Source organism: Aegilops tauschii, chromosome 6 (genome assembly GCF_002575655.3).
Source record: "Aegilops tauschii subsp. strangulata cultivar AL8/78 chromosome 6, Aet v6.0, whole genome shotgun sequence".
Classification (NCBI taxonomy): Eukaryota; Viridiplantae; Streptophyta; class Magnoliopsida; order Poales; family Poaceae; genus Aegilops; species Aegilops tauschii.
This window is the reverse complement of record NC_053040.3, coordinates 338,824,205-338,839,873: the sequence shown is the minus strand read 5'-3', so window position 1 is coordinate 338,839,873 and position 15,669 is coordinate 338,824,205. Positions and strand designations below refer to the sequence as shown.

Genomic DNA, 15,669 nt, shown 5'->3' with positions numbered 1-15,669 from the left:
CGGGACTTATTGAGGAAACGTGTAACGTGGAGTTTGATGAGAATAATGGCTCCCAAGTGAAGCAAAGTGGTACTTGTGATGTAGGTGATGAAATTCCTCCCCAAGCCATAGTTAGTCATATCCTACCCATTGAGGAACCCCTTGTGGCCGAAGGAGAAGGACAATGTTCCACTCAAGTGGAACCATCACCAACCCAAGACCCACACGCTTCTGAAGAACATAGTGAAGGCCCTCAACCGAATGAACAAGATCAAGGGAAAGATCACCCTCAAGATGGTGGTGAACCACCACATGATGCCCAAGGTCAAGTTCTCACCACCGAGCAAGTTCAAGATCAAGAGAAAGCTGAAGATCAAGAACAAGCTCAAGACGGCGCTCAAGATGATCAAGTTTCCTCTCCTCATCTCACTTCCGAGGAGGAATTGGAGCGTCGTGCCGCCAAGATTGCTTCCAAGCTCACCACCAAAGGGCGCATCATGGAGTATGTGCTTGGAAGCTTAACTAAGGGGGTAAGCACTCGTAGACAATTATCAAACTATTGTGAACATCATGCGTTTATCTCTTGTGTGGAAACCCAAAAGGTTTATGAAACGCTTGAGGATCCGGATTGGCTCAATGCAATGCATGAAGAACTCAACAACTTCGAGCACAACAAGGTGTGGAGATTGGTGCCAAGGCCAACGGGGAACCATAATGTCATTGGGACCAAGTGGATATTCAAGAACAAGCAAGATGCTCATGGAACTATCATTCGCAACAAGGCTCGTTTGGTGGCACAAGGCTACTCCCAAGTCGAGGGTATCGACTACGGTGAAACCTTTGCTCACGTTGCTCGCCTTGAGTCCATTCGCATGTTAATTGCCTATGCTTCTCATCATAACTTTATGTTGCAACAAATGGATGTGAAGAGTGCTTTTCTTAATGGTCCCATTAATGAGTTGGTCTATGTCAAACAACCCCCCGGGTTCGAGGATCCCTACTTTCCCGATCATGTGTATCAACTCGATGGCACTCTGTGGCCTTAAACAAGCCCCACGTGCGTGGTATGACCACCTTACCGAGTTGTTACAAGATCGTGGATTTGAAGTTGGGCTAATCGACCCCACTCTTTTTACTAAGAAGGTCAAAGGGGAGTTGTTTGTGTGCCAACTATATGTTGATGATATTATCTTTGGTTCTCCTAACAAAGCTTTCAATGGAATTTGCCGCTCTCATGACCTCAAAGTTCAAGATGTCTTCCATGGGAGAGTTGAAGTTCTTCCTCGGGTTCGAAGTGAAGCAAAGAAGAGAAGGAACCTTCATCAACCAAGACAAATACACTCAAGACATGCTTAAGAGATTCAAGCTAAGTGATGTCAATCCGGCTTCCACTCCAATGCCCACCAAGTGCCAACTTGACATTGATCCCAATGGTAAACTCGGTGGATCAAAAGGTATATCGCTCCATGATTGGCTCCTTGCTTTACCTTTGTGCATCTAGACCGGATATCATGTTGAGTGTGGGGATTTGTGCATGGTTTCAAGCCGCACCTAAGGAAAGCCACTTTGTGGCGGTCAAGTGAATCTTTTGATATTTGGCTCATACCCCAAACTTTGGCTTATTGTACCCAAGAGGAGCAAACTTCAAGCTTGTAGGATATTCGGACACCGATTGGGCGGGAGACAAAGTGGATAGGAAGTCCACTTCCGGAGGGTGCCAATTTCTTGGTTGCTCTTTGGTGAGTTGGTCTGCCAAGAAGCAAAGTTGTGTGTCTCTCTCGTCCACCGAAGCGGAGTATGTGGCGGCCGGTAGTTGTTGTGCACAACTCTTATGGATGAGGCAAACTTTAAAGGATTACGGTGTCATTTGTGACAAAGTGCCTCTTTGGTGTGACAATGAAAGTGCCATCAAGATTTCTCTCAACCCGGTGCAACACTTCAAGACGAAGCATATTGAGATTCGGTATCACTTCATCCGGGATCATATTAGGCGAGGGGAGATCGAGCTCAACTATGTCAACACTCATGATAACCTTGTAGATATTTTCACGAAGCCTTTGGATGAAGCAAGATTTCGCGAGTTAAGGCATGAGCTAAATATCATTGATTCGAGCAATGTGACTTGAACCCTTGCACACCCCACCATACTCAACTTGTTGTCTTGTTTAGGTGTAGGCATGGACATAGGGGGAGTGTTGTTCTCTCAATGAACTCTCCCTCCCCCCATTATGCATAAACTAATCAACCTCTTTCACTTTAGCCATTTTTTATGGTACTTGTACTTCAAAGATGAGTTTTGGTCATGGGCCCAAGGTTAAAATCTTCGCGGCGCCATACCTCCGGACTCAAACATAGGTGGCCTCGGCCACCGCCCTCTCTTGGAGAGGCTTGTGCTTCTCGTCCCCTTGTGCTGGTTTTGTGTGTGTGTTTGCCCTCGTTTTATTTTTGTCGGTTTCTTTTCTTGAGCTTAGCCTTGTTGGCCAGTCTTTTTGCGGCTGAGCGGTACTGCCGTTGGGTGTGCGGTACTACCGCTTATGATCGTCAAGCGGTACTACCGCCCACCCCAGCGGTACTACCGCTGCGGGGCGGGCGATGGGGGGTTATGTCGGGGCAGGGGGAGTTGTTTTTCTCCCCCATACCCATTCGCTCCACTCGCCCGTCCTCTTCGTCGCTCCAGCGACATCTTGCCGCGGGAGGGCTTCGGCCGGCCGCCGTCCTCGTGTCGTCCCTCTCCATTTCTTCCGGTGGAGTCGATCTCCACCGCGTCCTCTTGCCATGGATGTCGGTATTGCCCCCTTTCCCGTTCTCTCTTTGCCTAGATCTCACATCTAGTTGTTAGGGGCAATAGGCATTGTTCTTCTCGTTTTTTGGCTAAGTCGAGGCTTGAGTAGGATGGAGAGGGCTTCTAGGCCGGTTGGATTAAGGTTTGGTAGGTTTATTTTTGAATTTGGCATCCCCGGTAGTGCCGGATCTGTTCATGGCAGTAGGGAACCGCCGTTCCTCGTCTAGAGCGGTACTGCCGCGGTTAGGTCGCGGTACTACCGCTGCATGCCCAATTCCATCTTTTTCCTACCACTTTTTGATCCATGTTGTTTTGTTTGGAGGCTTATGCTCTTTCTTTCATGTTGGTTCTTCTGCTCGTGTGTTTGGTTCCAGGTGATGAACATCCTGAGCAGTAAGTCCGCCGTGTCAACCCCGGACGTGCAACGTCAAAGCGCTACCGCACCTCTGAGTCAGTGGGTGCTTCCTCAAGTGCTCCACCTCCGCCTCAACTCCAGAAGAAATCTGCCAACAGGCCGAAGCCAAGGGGCAAGACTGTGACTGAGTTGACTGCCAAGGAGTTCTGGGAAAGGCGTCGCCGCAACCCCTATGCGGAAGACCAAGAACCCAATTTGGTCAACCGCCCGTTCTGGAACCGCTTTCAGTTTGCCATCTACTTTGATGTGATCAAGGCTAAGAAGAATCTCTATGTTGATGTATGCTCCATCAACACAGATGCTATGGAGAAGGACCCTGAGTACTTTGGCGAAGCCCTTCAGATGTGTTCTCAGCTGAACATTCTCATAATCATGCAGTTCAACAAGGATTTTGATGCAGATTTGGTGGCTCAATTCTATGCTACTGTCCATCTTGGAACTGATGCAGAAAGGACTCTGACTTGGATGAGAAATGGCAAGTTGCTTTCTGTCAAGTGGAAGGCCTTCATGGAGTTACTTGGGGTGGAAGATCACGGGCTTGAGACTCCAGTCGGCTTCCGTCCTCACCGCAATGCTTCCTCCACTCACAAGCAAGCCCTCTGGCCCTACTGTTCTGTGAAGGTTCACCCTGTGACTAAGAAGGAAACCTATGAGCTGTCTACCTTTCTGGACATCCTTCATCGTGTCTTCCGAGAGACTCTCTTCCCTCGCATCGGGAATCTGGATATGGTCCACTCCTATCTCGTGGACATGCTTCTCTTCTGCCAGCATGAGAAGGAAGCAAACACTGGCGAGTCCCTGGACATTTCTCATGTTATGTGGTCTGAACTTCTTTCTCCCGTTTCTGAGTGCAAGTGCCCGATCTATGGTCCGTTCATCATGTTGCTCATTGAGAAGGCCTGGGCACGTGTCTATCCCAAGGTTATGCTGGAAACTGGAGAATTGGTTTCTCATGAGATCAAGCGTCTGAGGAAGAAGGACAATTGGGGCACCCCGGCTCCTAAATCCGGGGGTCCATCTACTGCTGCTGACATGGAGACCGAGGGCGAGGCTGAGGCCAATGAGGATGATGATGACTATGAGCCTTCTGGAGCAGAGCCCTCTTGGGCAAAGAAGCTCAAGCGCAAGATGAAGAAGCTCTTCTGCATGGAGTCTCATGGGAAGTACATGACTCATGTGGCTGAGAAGCAGGCCAGGGGGCGTCACAAGGAGCTCATGCATCAGTTGGGTGCGACCGTTGCCAGCGGTTTTGAGGGCCAGATCACTGAGGAGGAGGAATGGATTCAGCAGCACTGTCCGTGGACCGATTCAGACACCGAGCAGTTTCCGACTGAGGATGGCTGTGCGGATGACCCCGCCAGGATGTGATGAGAGAGCTCCTCAGTTTGCTAGCACCTGGAGCCGTAGCAACGCTGTTTGCCCTTTTGGTGTCTCGATGCCAAAGGGGGAGAGAGTTTAGGGATTTGTGCTTTGTGGTATCGTCGTTTCTTTGTGGTGTCGTTGTGTTTTCTCGCCTTTTGCTTTGTTTGGTTCTGTGCCAGTGAGACCTAAGTTCCATACATATGGTGTGAGACATATGCTACCTTATCTTTATCTTCTTTATCTATGTCTATCTAGTACTATGGTATCTTATGAGTTGCTTGCTTATCCTGTTATATACCCTGCTCTCATGTACCCTATGCTTATGCTTAGGTTGTTGGACTATAAAATATAGGGGGAGTGTTGATCCTAATGTGTGTGTCTTGCATTCCAAAGGCACTACTAACTAGGTGCACACATTCAGGGGGAGCCCGTCTATATTTTGTAGTTCCAAGTATCTTTACTCTCTTGTCGTATCCTTGTGCAAATCCCTGGTTGTCATCAATCCACCAAAAAGGGGGAGATTGTTAAGGCATATCTCTCTAGATGTAGTTTTGGTGATTGATGACAACATGTTTGCGGACTAATCGTGTGCTTTGAGCATTTCAGAGATTCATCCTTTGGCACAAGACGATTTCTTTCCCCTCGGTGTGTTATTCAAAACGGTGTAGCTCTTTCGTTTCTATTTTGGTGAACTAGTTCCGTAGGAGTCACCGTACTATCAAGAGGGGGTCCGCTTTGGTAAGGCTAGGGTGGAATCAACACGTACACATCCTTCTCACACCCTCCGAGCCTTCTCGCTTCGATGGAGGTTCCATTCCCATTCCTCTTGAGTTCGTTTTGGTTCCAGCGGTAGTACCGCTTAGGATTCACAGGCGGCAGTACCGCTCCGCAGTGATAGTACCGCCGGTGGGTCCTCAGTTGTAGTACCGCTGCGGTACCAGGCCCCTACCGCGTCGACTCGAGGGGGTCGCTTCTCGTGTCGGATTGTGCGGCACTAAGCAGCGGCAGTAGAGCGGTAGTGCTGCTCATGAGCGGTAGTACCGCCCTACCACCGCGGCAATACCGCACTGGGTCCAACTCCTGCTCTCTCGCCAGCCCTCCCAGGCTGCACGGCAGTACCGCGAGGGGGAGCGGTAGTACCGCTGGCCGCAGCGGTAGTACCGCCCACACCTGCGGTAGTACCGCCCTCTGCGGGGCTGTTTGGGGTCTATAAAAGGGGTCTTCTTCTCCAAAATTGAACTACCTCTTCCCCCAAAAAGCTCCATTGTTGCTCCAAGCTCCATTTCCGCCCGATCTCTCTTCCTAGCCAATCAAACTTGTTGATTTGCTCGGGATTGGTTGAGAAGGCCCCGATCTACACTTCCACCAAGAGAAATTTGATTCCCCCACTAATCCCTAGCGGATCTTGTTACTCTTGGGTGTTTGAGCACCCTAGACGGTTGAGGTCACCGCGGAGCCATAGTCCATTGTGGTGAAGCTTCGTGGTGTCGTTGGGAGCCTCCAATTAAGTTGTGGAGATTGCCCCAACCTTGTTTGTAAAGGTTCGGTCGCCGCCTCCAAGGGCACCAATAGTGGAATCATGGCATCTCGCATTGTGTGAGGGCGTGAGGAGAATACGGTGGCCCTAGTGGCTTCTTGGGGAGCATTGTGCCTCCACATCGCTCTAACGGAGACGTACTTCCCTTCAAAAGGAAGGAACTTTGGTAACACATCCTCGTCTCCACCGGCTCCACTCTTGGTTATCTCATCCCTTTACTTGTGCAAGTTTGTTTGTGTTGCATCCTTTGCTTGCTTGTGTGCTTGTGGTTGTTGCATCATATAGGTTGCTCACCTAGTTGCATATCTAGACAGCCTACTTTGATGCAAAGTTTAATTTGGTAAAGAAAAGCTAAAAATTGTTAGTTGCCTATTCACCCCCCCCCCCCCTAGTCAACTATATCGATCCTTTCAGCCGGGGGTCCGCCTCCATTTACCAAAAAAATTATGATGATTTGTGTTATTTTCTATCTGGACTTTGATGAAATCCGCCGTGTTTGCATGAATTTTGTCCGGTTAGTTGAAACACTGCTTGAAATGTAAGCGGACATATGCGGCTAGCATTGGATGACCGCCTCAGGCATCAGTGTCCGTGGACTTGTCCCCTCTCCGCGGACTAATGCTGAAGCAAATTTACGGGTCACCGTTGAAAATGCCCTTAGTGACAAAAGCAGTAGGCCCTTTTTGCCGAGTTTTTGAGGTTGCCTGAGTGTTATACTCGACATGGATCATCTTTGCCGAGTGCCCGACGAAAAGAAAACGGGAAATGTGTCGGCACTCGGAAAGACGGATTTTCGAGCAGTGGAATGAATATACTGTTTTCATAAGCAAATTTGTGGAGACAAGAGGTGATTTGGTCACTTTTCAACAACCATCTTTGCTGAACCAATAAATCTCCTCACCAGTCAAAATGTTATTAAGGGCGACTACAATTTCAGTCCTTCTGCTGCGCAACATAGGTAGCACCATCACACGTATCTAGATAAAATAGATGATGTGGCAAGCGATAAATGAAGAAATGAAGGAAAGTGGTAACATAGCTAGTTACTAGTAGTATGAGTAACATCACAAATATCAAGGCAAAATGAGTCTATATAGCCTAATAAATGAAGTGTTGCATGTTACCACACATATGTTACTCCCCACTATAGAGGTAGTAACATAAACTAGTAATATGTGCATGTTACTAGTCTATGTTACTACCCATTGTGGCTAGTCTAAAAGGCCCCAACTCCTCTAGTTAATGCGGATTTGGGTTCCCGCAAAAGAAATTGTGGATTTCGGTAATCACGGTCCATAAACTGCCATGTTCACTCCACAAGTCCACATGAACCACGACACACTACCCAGTCAGTCAGTCTGCCACGCTCCGCCTTTGGTTGCCTTGCCTATTTAACACACGTTGGGTCGCCCGCATGCTCAACCCAAGCTAAGCCGGTGCCCGCCCCTTCCATCCATCCATCCATGGGAACCATGGAGGAGAAGCCGGCCCTTGGCTTGGGGAGCCTCGTGAGCAGCCTGCGAGTGGTGTACAAGAGCGGCAGGACCAAGGACCTCTCATGGAGGCGGTCGCAGCTCAACGGGCTCATCAGGCTCCTGACGGAGAAGGAGGAGGAGATCTTCGACGCGCTCCACGACGACCTCGGCAAGCACCGGACTGAATCCTTCAGAGACGAGGTACGTAACTATAGAGGGTTGTTGCTCCGTTTTGGCCAATCTCTCCCCTGATCTGTGCTGCTGGTCTTTAGGTTGGTGTTGTCGTCAAGTCCATCAAGCACACGCTGCAAAACCTCGAGAAATGGGCGGCCCCTGAGAAGGCAAGTCCTTGCCAATCGCCATGGCTTTATATACAAACTTAATTGGGCTGCTGCATGACTTGTTGTTTTTGTCAGTGTAGGCTCCTACGCCGTTGGTTTCCTTTCCGGCGACGGCGCTGGTGCTGCCGGAGCCGCTCGGGGTCGTGCTCATTTTCTCCTGCTGGAATCTCCCATTAGGTGCCCTCTTTGCTCCACAACCCCTTCAGTTTCATTATGCCTGTTCTCTCAGTTCTTCATTATCTTTGCAATGAGATGAATAGACGATGAAGTCTGACGCCGAATCACTGCTAGTCACCATGTTGGTTAGATAGATATCAGGCCATCATACGAATTCTATCATCTATTTATTGACCGGCAATTCTCGTATTTATATTGCGTGATTAATTACTTGATGGAGACCATCGGTGCCTACCGGAAATCAGTATAAGACACTTAAGAAAGTGACTACTGCAGAAAAGAACATCTTCGGTGTCGGAAAAAATCGATCATGACAGACCAATTCTCACCGCTAGCATCTAAAAAACGAATCTCACCACTAGTACCAGCGTAGCATCTAAAGAAAAAGAGGTTCAAAGAAGACGATTACGAGGTGTTGTTGGCTCGCTGTACGCTCACATGGTTTACTGCCAAAGTACCTCACATGCTTGTACGACCAAAGACCAGCGGTGCTGTACGAGGTCTGAGTTTAAACAACCTTTCTGATGGCAACAAGCTAGGTGCAGTCTTGCGATTGTGACAAGTGCATGCCTTCCATTTCCTACATACATGTGGTTGGTTGGTCACTTGTATGACAGGTTGATATGCTTAAGAGCATCTACAGCGGGGCGTTCTAAACCTGCCTCATATGTCTAGGTAGGCCGCCCGGTCACCGATCGGTCACGATTTTTTGACCCCAAAGGCCACCTCAAACGGGCCTCAAACGACCGGGCTGACCAGTACCCTTCATATACAACTCAAATATGGGACGGATAGGCGCGTCCGTCACGTAGGACTAACGATGGGGTCCCACGCGGACTCGCCTAGAAACTCGGCGGTCGAACGGACGCCTCCTCCATCGCTGCGGTGTGAACGCCGCGTGGCGCCACTCCGCCTCGCCGCCCAAGGCCAAATCCGGCTATTTAAGCCGGCCAGCGTCCCCCAACCCTAGCCCGTCCAACTCCTCCCTCTCACTGCCGCCACCCGAACCCGTCCATCTCCTCCCCCGTTCTTCCACACTCTCCGGCATAGCCATGGTTCGGCGGCTGATCACCACGTACACTATGCTCATTCCCGAGCGCCGGAGGCAGATCGCGGAGGAGATCCAGGCAAGGCGCGCCGCCCACATCGTTGTCGAGTTGCCTCCGGACTCGCCGGAGTCCGAGGAGGATGCGGAGCAGCAGCCGGAGGAGGAGGTAGAGTCGCTGCCGGAGCCGGTGGAAGGGGCGGATCTGGAGGACGACGGGGTGGAGCTACCGGAGCAGGGCTTCAACATGGCGGAGGCGGAGGTGGAGTTTGTCGTCGCCCAAGCCACGGAGTTGGCGGAGCAGCAGGTCATCCTAGAGTCCATCCAGGATGACGCCTACGTGGAGGCCAACCTACAATTCCCCCGGCAGGAGCATGCGGCATCCGACGCGCTCTTCGCCGAACTCAACACGGAGATAGAGGAGGAGGAGGTTGGTCACTTGTATGACATGTTGATATGCATAAGAGCATCTACAGCCGGGCGCCCCAAACGCGCCTCATACGCCCGGGCGGGCCGCCCGGTCATTGATCACTCACGATCTTTTGACCCAGACGGTCTCCTCAAATGGGCCTCAAATGCCCGGGCTAACCTGCACCCCTCATATCCAGCTCAAATATGGGCCGGATATGGACGCGCCCGGGCGCGTTCAATGCGTAGGCCTGACGATGGGGTCCCACACGGACTCGTCCGGAAACCCGGCGTCCGATGGACGCCTCCTCCATCGCCGCTTGTGTCGCTCCGGCTCGCCGCCCAAGGCCAAATCCAGCTATTTAAGCCGGCCGGCGTCCCCCAACCCTAGCCCATCCATCTCCTCCCTCTCTCCGCCGCCACCCGAGCCCGTCCGCCTCCTCTCCCCCGCTCTCCGGAATAGCCATGGTCCGGCGGCTGATCACCACGTACACTACGCTCACGCCCGAGCGCCAGAGGCAGATCGCGGAGGAGATCCAGGCAAAAGGCGCGCCGCCCACATCGCTGCGGCCGACCGCCGGACTCGCCGGAGCTGGAGGAGGACAAGGAGCAGCAATCGGAGGAGATGGAGGGAGAGCCGCTGCCGGAGGCGATGGAGGAGGCGGATCCGGAGAAGGACGAGGCAGAGCTACCGGAGCAAGGCTTCAACATGACGGAGGCAGAGGCGGAGTTCGCTGTCGCCCAAGCCGTGGAGATGGCGGAGCAGCAGGCGATCCTGGAGTCCATCCAGGATGAGGCCTACGTGGAGGCCAACCAACAGTTACTCCGGCAGGACCAGGCGGCATCCGACGCGCTCTTCGCCAAACTTGACACGGAGATAGAGGAGGAGGACGCCGGAGCGGAGCAGCCGGAGGCTCGGTTGCTGTAGCTGCCGCCCATGCTGCCGAAGCCGGGCACGGAGATTGTCGACATCTCCGACGAGGAGTAGCTAGATCTCTACGTAGTACGTAGGTTTATTGTTTGCATGCTTTTTCTGGATTTGGGAATCTAGTATGAGATGTTCGGATGCACTTGGGCTAATTTGAGGAGTGCCCAGTCACTGCCCGCGGACGTGCCCGAACACATCCACAGACGTTTGAGGGGTCAGATTTGTCATATGCAGTTGTACATGCTCTAAGGCTGTTCCTTTTCTCTTCTTCTAACAACATTTCTTTTTCTTATTTTTTTGAAACGAGGCAAAAAACTTGCCATTTTCATTGATTAAGAAGAAGTGGGAATTGCCCGGTTAATTGACAGAAGACTGGGCGAAAACCGATAGAACCCAACCCAAATGACATTGGCACCACCAGCGAACCTGGGCACCAACATGAAACATGAGCTGCAAAGAAGAAAAGACCGCCGAGGAGTCGCAAGCGTCATCGTCATCACTGGTTACCTCTGACAGGTGACTCCGACTTCACCATAGAGCTCCACCAACGAAGCCGCCCTGCAAACAGCTGCACAGAAGCCATGACGGCACATGTCAACAGATGGCCACACGCGCGAACAACCGACAGCTCCAACTTTGACGACGAGCTTCACAAGGGAAATATGCATGACTTGCGCCGAGTGTGCCCTCCACAAATGACCATCGGGTGCATGTCATCGTCACCACCTAGACTCGCTCCACCGCAGCTCCGACTTCAACGCAACCAAGCAACCCACGGAAGAGCACATCGGATACGCCGGGAAGATCTGACTACCGAAGCCCAAGCTACGACCCAAGCTCCACTTCACACCATCATCGTTGCCAAACAGAAATCAGCGCCCTCGAAACGGTCGCCTCAGTAAACCACGCGGCGAAGATGTCATCATTCCACGTGGCAAAGATGCCGCCATTCACTGGTCTCAGGTTGTCGCCGGCACCGAGACGACGCCCCCAAGGAGGAAGAAGACGTGAAGACGCCTTCATCGCCCGATCCCGCGGATCTGAGGTTTCCCTCTGGAGATAACGCCACGGGGTGAGGGGTGGAGCACCATACGTCAGTGACGCTTCCAAGAAAGATCCAGACGACCGCAGGTGCCGCTGTCGTCAGATCCGGCAAAGGCCGGAAGAAGGATTTCTCCCTGAGATGATCGACCACCACCAGCCCGTACCGGTTAGCCACAAACCTCCAGCAAACCAGCACCGCAGAGCACCGAGGGGAGCCTTCCGACACCGCCCGCCCCTGCCAAGGCCGCCCCACCCTCGGACAACAGTCGTTGTCCTGCCAGTCCATGGACACGCATCGCCGTCACCGCCATCGGGCCGACCCCACCGCAGGAAAGGAGGAGCCGCACCCCGGAACTCGTCGAGCCGCAACACCCGTCGCCGCCACAGGGACAACAAGCACCGTGGCCGCCGCCTCGCCTGTCGCGAATCCATGGTCGCCGACACATCGACGGCTCAATGGTGGAGCCGTGAGCTCCAGCCCTCGCTGCCCGCCGGAGCTCACAGCTCCACCATTGAGCCGTCGAGCCCCACCTCATTGGCGCACGCCGCCCGCTGCAGACCATCTCGCCGACTCCCGCGACCTAACCATGGAGCCACCGAGCACCCGTCCGCCGACGCATCACGCACCACATCGAGAGTGGCCATCGAGGGCGGAGAAGGTAGATCCGGCCAACCCGGCCATGATTCGGCCGCTCCCCGCACAGACGCTGCTCCTGCAGCCCTGTAGCTCGCCCGTGCCCAACGTCACAGAAAGGGGAAACGCCCCGCCGCCACCTTCCCTGGGGCATGCGCGAGCTTCGCCGGCGGCCCCTCCAGCGGCGGCAAAGCGGGGGAGCGGCGGTGAGGGGCCTGGCGGCGGCGCTAGGGTTCCCCCGTGTTGCCCGAGCAAGGCGACGCGGGAGGCAAGTTGGACCACAGATATGCTTTCGAATCTGGGTTTTATCACAGTACTACATTTCTTTTTTTTAATATGAACATAACACTATTAATAATAATAGAAGTTTTTTGACAAATGGTAACATATTAATATCAAGATCATACCCGGTCTCTACTCTCTAGAACGATACAACATCAAGACCTAGTCAAGACAATGAGGTTGCATAGCATAGCTCTTTGATGTTTTGCTGTTAGCGTGGCAGCCTGTCTCATAAAACTATGTTGTTTTCGTTTGTTTTGCGTTTAGCTTTTGCATGCAGATGCTGGCACATGGATGTTGTTTTGTGTTTCTATTCCGTCATGGTTGATAGTGGAACCCGGTCCCTTCGGGTGCATCATATGAATTTATTTTACAATGCACTGTTAATTACGGTTAGGAACTTGATGTTTTGAGTCCACCATCCATTGTCATGCCATTTTCGCTGCTGCTTGGCATGAACTCATTTGAGCAGAGGTTTCATGGATAGGTGATGCATCCATGTGGGGGATAGGACCGACTAGTAATGAGCAACAATAAACAAGCGTGTTCAGTGTCCATGAATCCTTCATTGACATTTCACAACGTACCTCAAAAAATGGGTGTGGCCCCCAAGCGGAGAGATCAAACAGGCGGTTCCATTTGCCCGGAAGATCGAATTACTAGTGTGAAAAGAAATTTGATTGACAACTTAATCATCTTCTTTTGCCAAGTTTTTTACCGAATACTTGGGATATGTTTACTTCACATTCATATTTTCCTTTTCTAAAAAAAGCATCATATTTTGTCATAACTTTTCAATTAAGTTATAGCAAGGCACAAAAATGTGGTAACTAGTAGTCAAAACTATATATGACAGTTAAATAAACATTGGCAAAATTTCGCAATATGTGACTACACGCCAAACATGCTTTTAACCTTGTGTGTTTAACCTGTCGTAGTTTGCATACTCAAAATGTACACAATCTCGCGTTTATGCTGCATGCAGGCTTAGCTCTGGAGCCGCTCTCCGGTGCCTTAGCGGCTGGCAACGCCGTGGTTTTGAAACCGTCCGAGCTCGCGCCGGCCACCGCAGCATTTCTCGCTGCCAACATACCGAGATACCTTGACGCCGAGGCTGTGAAGGTCGTCTTGGGTGCAGCGGAAATTGGACAAGAGCTAATGGAGCACCGATGGGACAAAGTCCTCTTCACCGGTAATTAGTAGTACAAGCCTTCAAGTTCGTGTTGATCCTGATTTCTGAAGCAAAGTCGCTGCTGACGGTTCTTGCATTGCACGTATTCGTATTCTGACGGTAATTGTTCTGTTTTGTTGGCGTTTAGGGGGTGCCCGTGTAGGTCGCATTATCATGACAAAAGCTGCAAAGTACTTGACCCCAGTGGCGCTTGAGCTTGGCTCGAAATGCCCGTGCATTGTAGATTGGCTGGACAGCAAAAGAGACAGTCAGGTAAACCCCCTGGCCTTCGCTTGTTTTCAGTTTTGCCAAGGTCGGATAAAATAATCTTACCACATGCATCTCAACATGTGCAGGTTGCCGTAAATCGCATAATAGGCGCGAAATGGTCCACTTGCGCCGGTCAAGCTTGCATAGCCATCGATTACATACTTGTGGAGGAACAGTTTGCGCCGATTCTGGTCTGGTTTCTGCTGAACTGTTCTTGTTTCATGATACTAATTACCTGCTGTTTTACGTTCTGACTATATAGTTATTCTCTGAATTAAGATTGAGCTGCTGAAATCAACACTGGAGAGACTCTTCACGAAACCAGAGGACATGGCGCGCATTCTGAACGAGAGACAGTTCAATAGGTTATGTGGCCTCCTGGAGGATCACAAGGTGAGCCGTTCCATTGTGCATGGTGGGGACGTGGACCCAAAGACCTTGTAAGTTCCTCCACTCAACAGCACCTATGTAGCCTCAGTGCTACTGTAGCTTCTTATTATTGGCCCTCCCTGTACACTGCTGCAGTACTCGGTGTCTCTTTTCTTTTTGTGTGTCTCTGTCTGTCTGTCTGATGCCATGATTCCAATGGCGCAGGAGCATCGAGCCCACCATCCTGCTGAATCCACCACTCGACTCTGATGTCATGACAGAGGAGATTTTTGGCCCTCTCCTCCCGATCATCACGGTACATCAATCAACGACGACAGCGGCAACCTTTCACAGAAGCCAACAGTCGAGCTAACATGTGATGCTTCTGCTCGCAGGTGAAGAAGATCGAGGACAGCATCGAGTTCGTGAGCTCCAGGCCCAAGCCGCTCGCGATCTACGCCTTCACCACGAGCGAGGCGCTGAAGCAGCGGATCGTCAGGGAGACATCGTCCGGGAGCGTCACCTTCAACGACGCGATCGTGCAGTACGGGCTGGAGAGCATCCCGTTCGGCGGCGTCGGGCAGAGCGGGTTCGGGCAGTACCACGGCAAGTACTCCTTCGAGATGTTCAGCCACAAGAAGGCGGTGTTCAGGCGAAGCTTCCTGTTGGAGTTCATGTTCAGGTACCCGCCGTGGAACGACGACAGCAAGCTCGCGTTGCTGCGGCACGTCTTCCGCTACGACTACGTGTCGCTGTTCCTCGCGCTGCTCGGCCTGAGGAGGTGAACGGGGCGGGAGGAGGAAGACGCTGCCGGCGAAGCTGGAGAATCTGCACTCGCCGTTGCGTGTAGCCAGTCATGCTCGATGGTTATCCCGTGGTTTACACGGTTGATGATGAATGTGTGTTGTCGCCCTAGGTATATACTTAAGCATCTGAACTACCGCGTCCCCTTCTAAAAATGTCTGAACCATGGTGCAACCCTATCAGTATATTGCGCCAACAGTTCCATGGTCTAATATATTCAAGTTGTTGTACTTTACCTTTTCTAATTAAATCTGTAGCTGGACATGAGATCCCTAGATTTTATTGTTTCAAAGTTAGGACATGACTAATAAGCTTAGATGGTTATGTTTTTTTTGGTGGAACGAGCCCGTCCGGGCTCAAGTCCTAGATTGGTATGGGTGTTTGCATATTTTTTAGATTTATTTTAGGTTCTCCGACGCTATTCTTTCAGCGATATGATGTGTCTGTCAGCTACAAGGCGTCTATGATCATTTTGTCAATCTTAACATCTGTTGAATCAGTTTCCTAAAGATGCTCATATGGGTATAAAGTGTGTGGGTACAGTTATAGGGGTGAGTGTGTGTGCGTGTAATGAGCGTCTACGTTTGTACTATGTTCCTAAAAATCTATCTATTGTACACAGAAGTTGTAATAAATCATGGACCAA

At 51.3% G+C, this 15,669-nt stretch overlaps 1 protein-coding gene across 1 annotated transcript; it reads left to right on the top strand.

The window, feature by feature from the left end:
- Nucleotides 1-7,436: 7,436 nt before the first annotated feature.
- On the top strand, nucleotides 7,437-15,253 carry LOC109785193 (aldehyde dehydrogenase family 3 member F1). Its single transcript, XM_020343806.3, has 9 exons — nucleotides 7,437-7,751; nucleotides 7,823-7,891; nucleotides 7,972-8,068; nucleotides 13,395-13,601; nucleotides 13,729-13,853; nucleotides 13,937-14,041; nucleotides 14,130-14,290; nucleotides 14,445-14,535; nucleotides 14,615-15,253. Exons 1-9 carry the CDS (start codon nucleotides 7,539-7,541, stop codon nucleotides 15,002-15,004), a joined length of 1,458 nt encoding a protein of 485 aa, XP_020199395.1. The 5' UTR covers nucleotides 7,437-7,538; the 3' UTR covers nucleotides 15,005-15,253.
- Nucleotides 15,254-15,669: the final 416 nt, after the last annotated feature.

Excerpts from the sequence above, each read along its gene's own strand:
- LOC109785193 (XM_020343806.3), top strand. The coding sequence starts at position 7,539 with ATGGGAACCATGGAGGAGAAGCCGGCCCTTGGCTTGGGGAGCCTCGTG. Across the intron at positions 7,752-7,822 it reads CTGAATCCTTCAGAGACGAG|GTTGGTGTTGTCGTCAAGTC; the intron begins GTACGTAACTAT and ends GCTGGTCTTTAG. Across the intron at positions 14,042-14,129 it reads AACAGTTTGCGCCGATTCTG|ATTGAGCTGCTGAAATCAAC; the intron begins GTCTGGTTTCTG and ends CTCTGAATTAAG.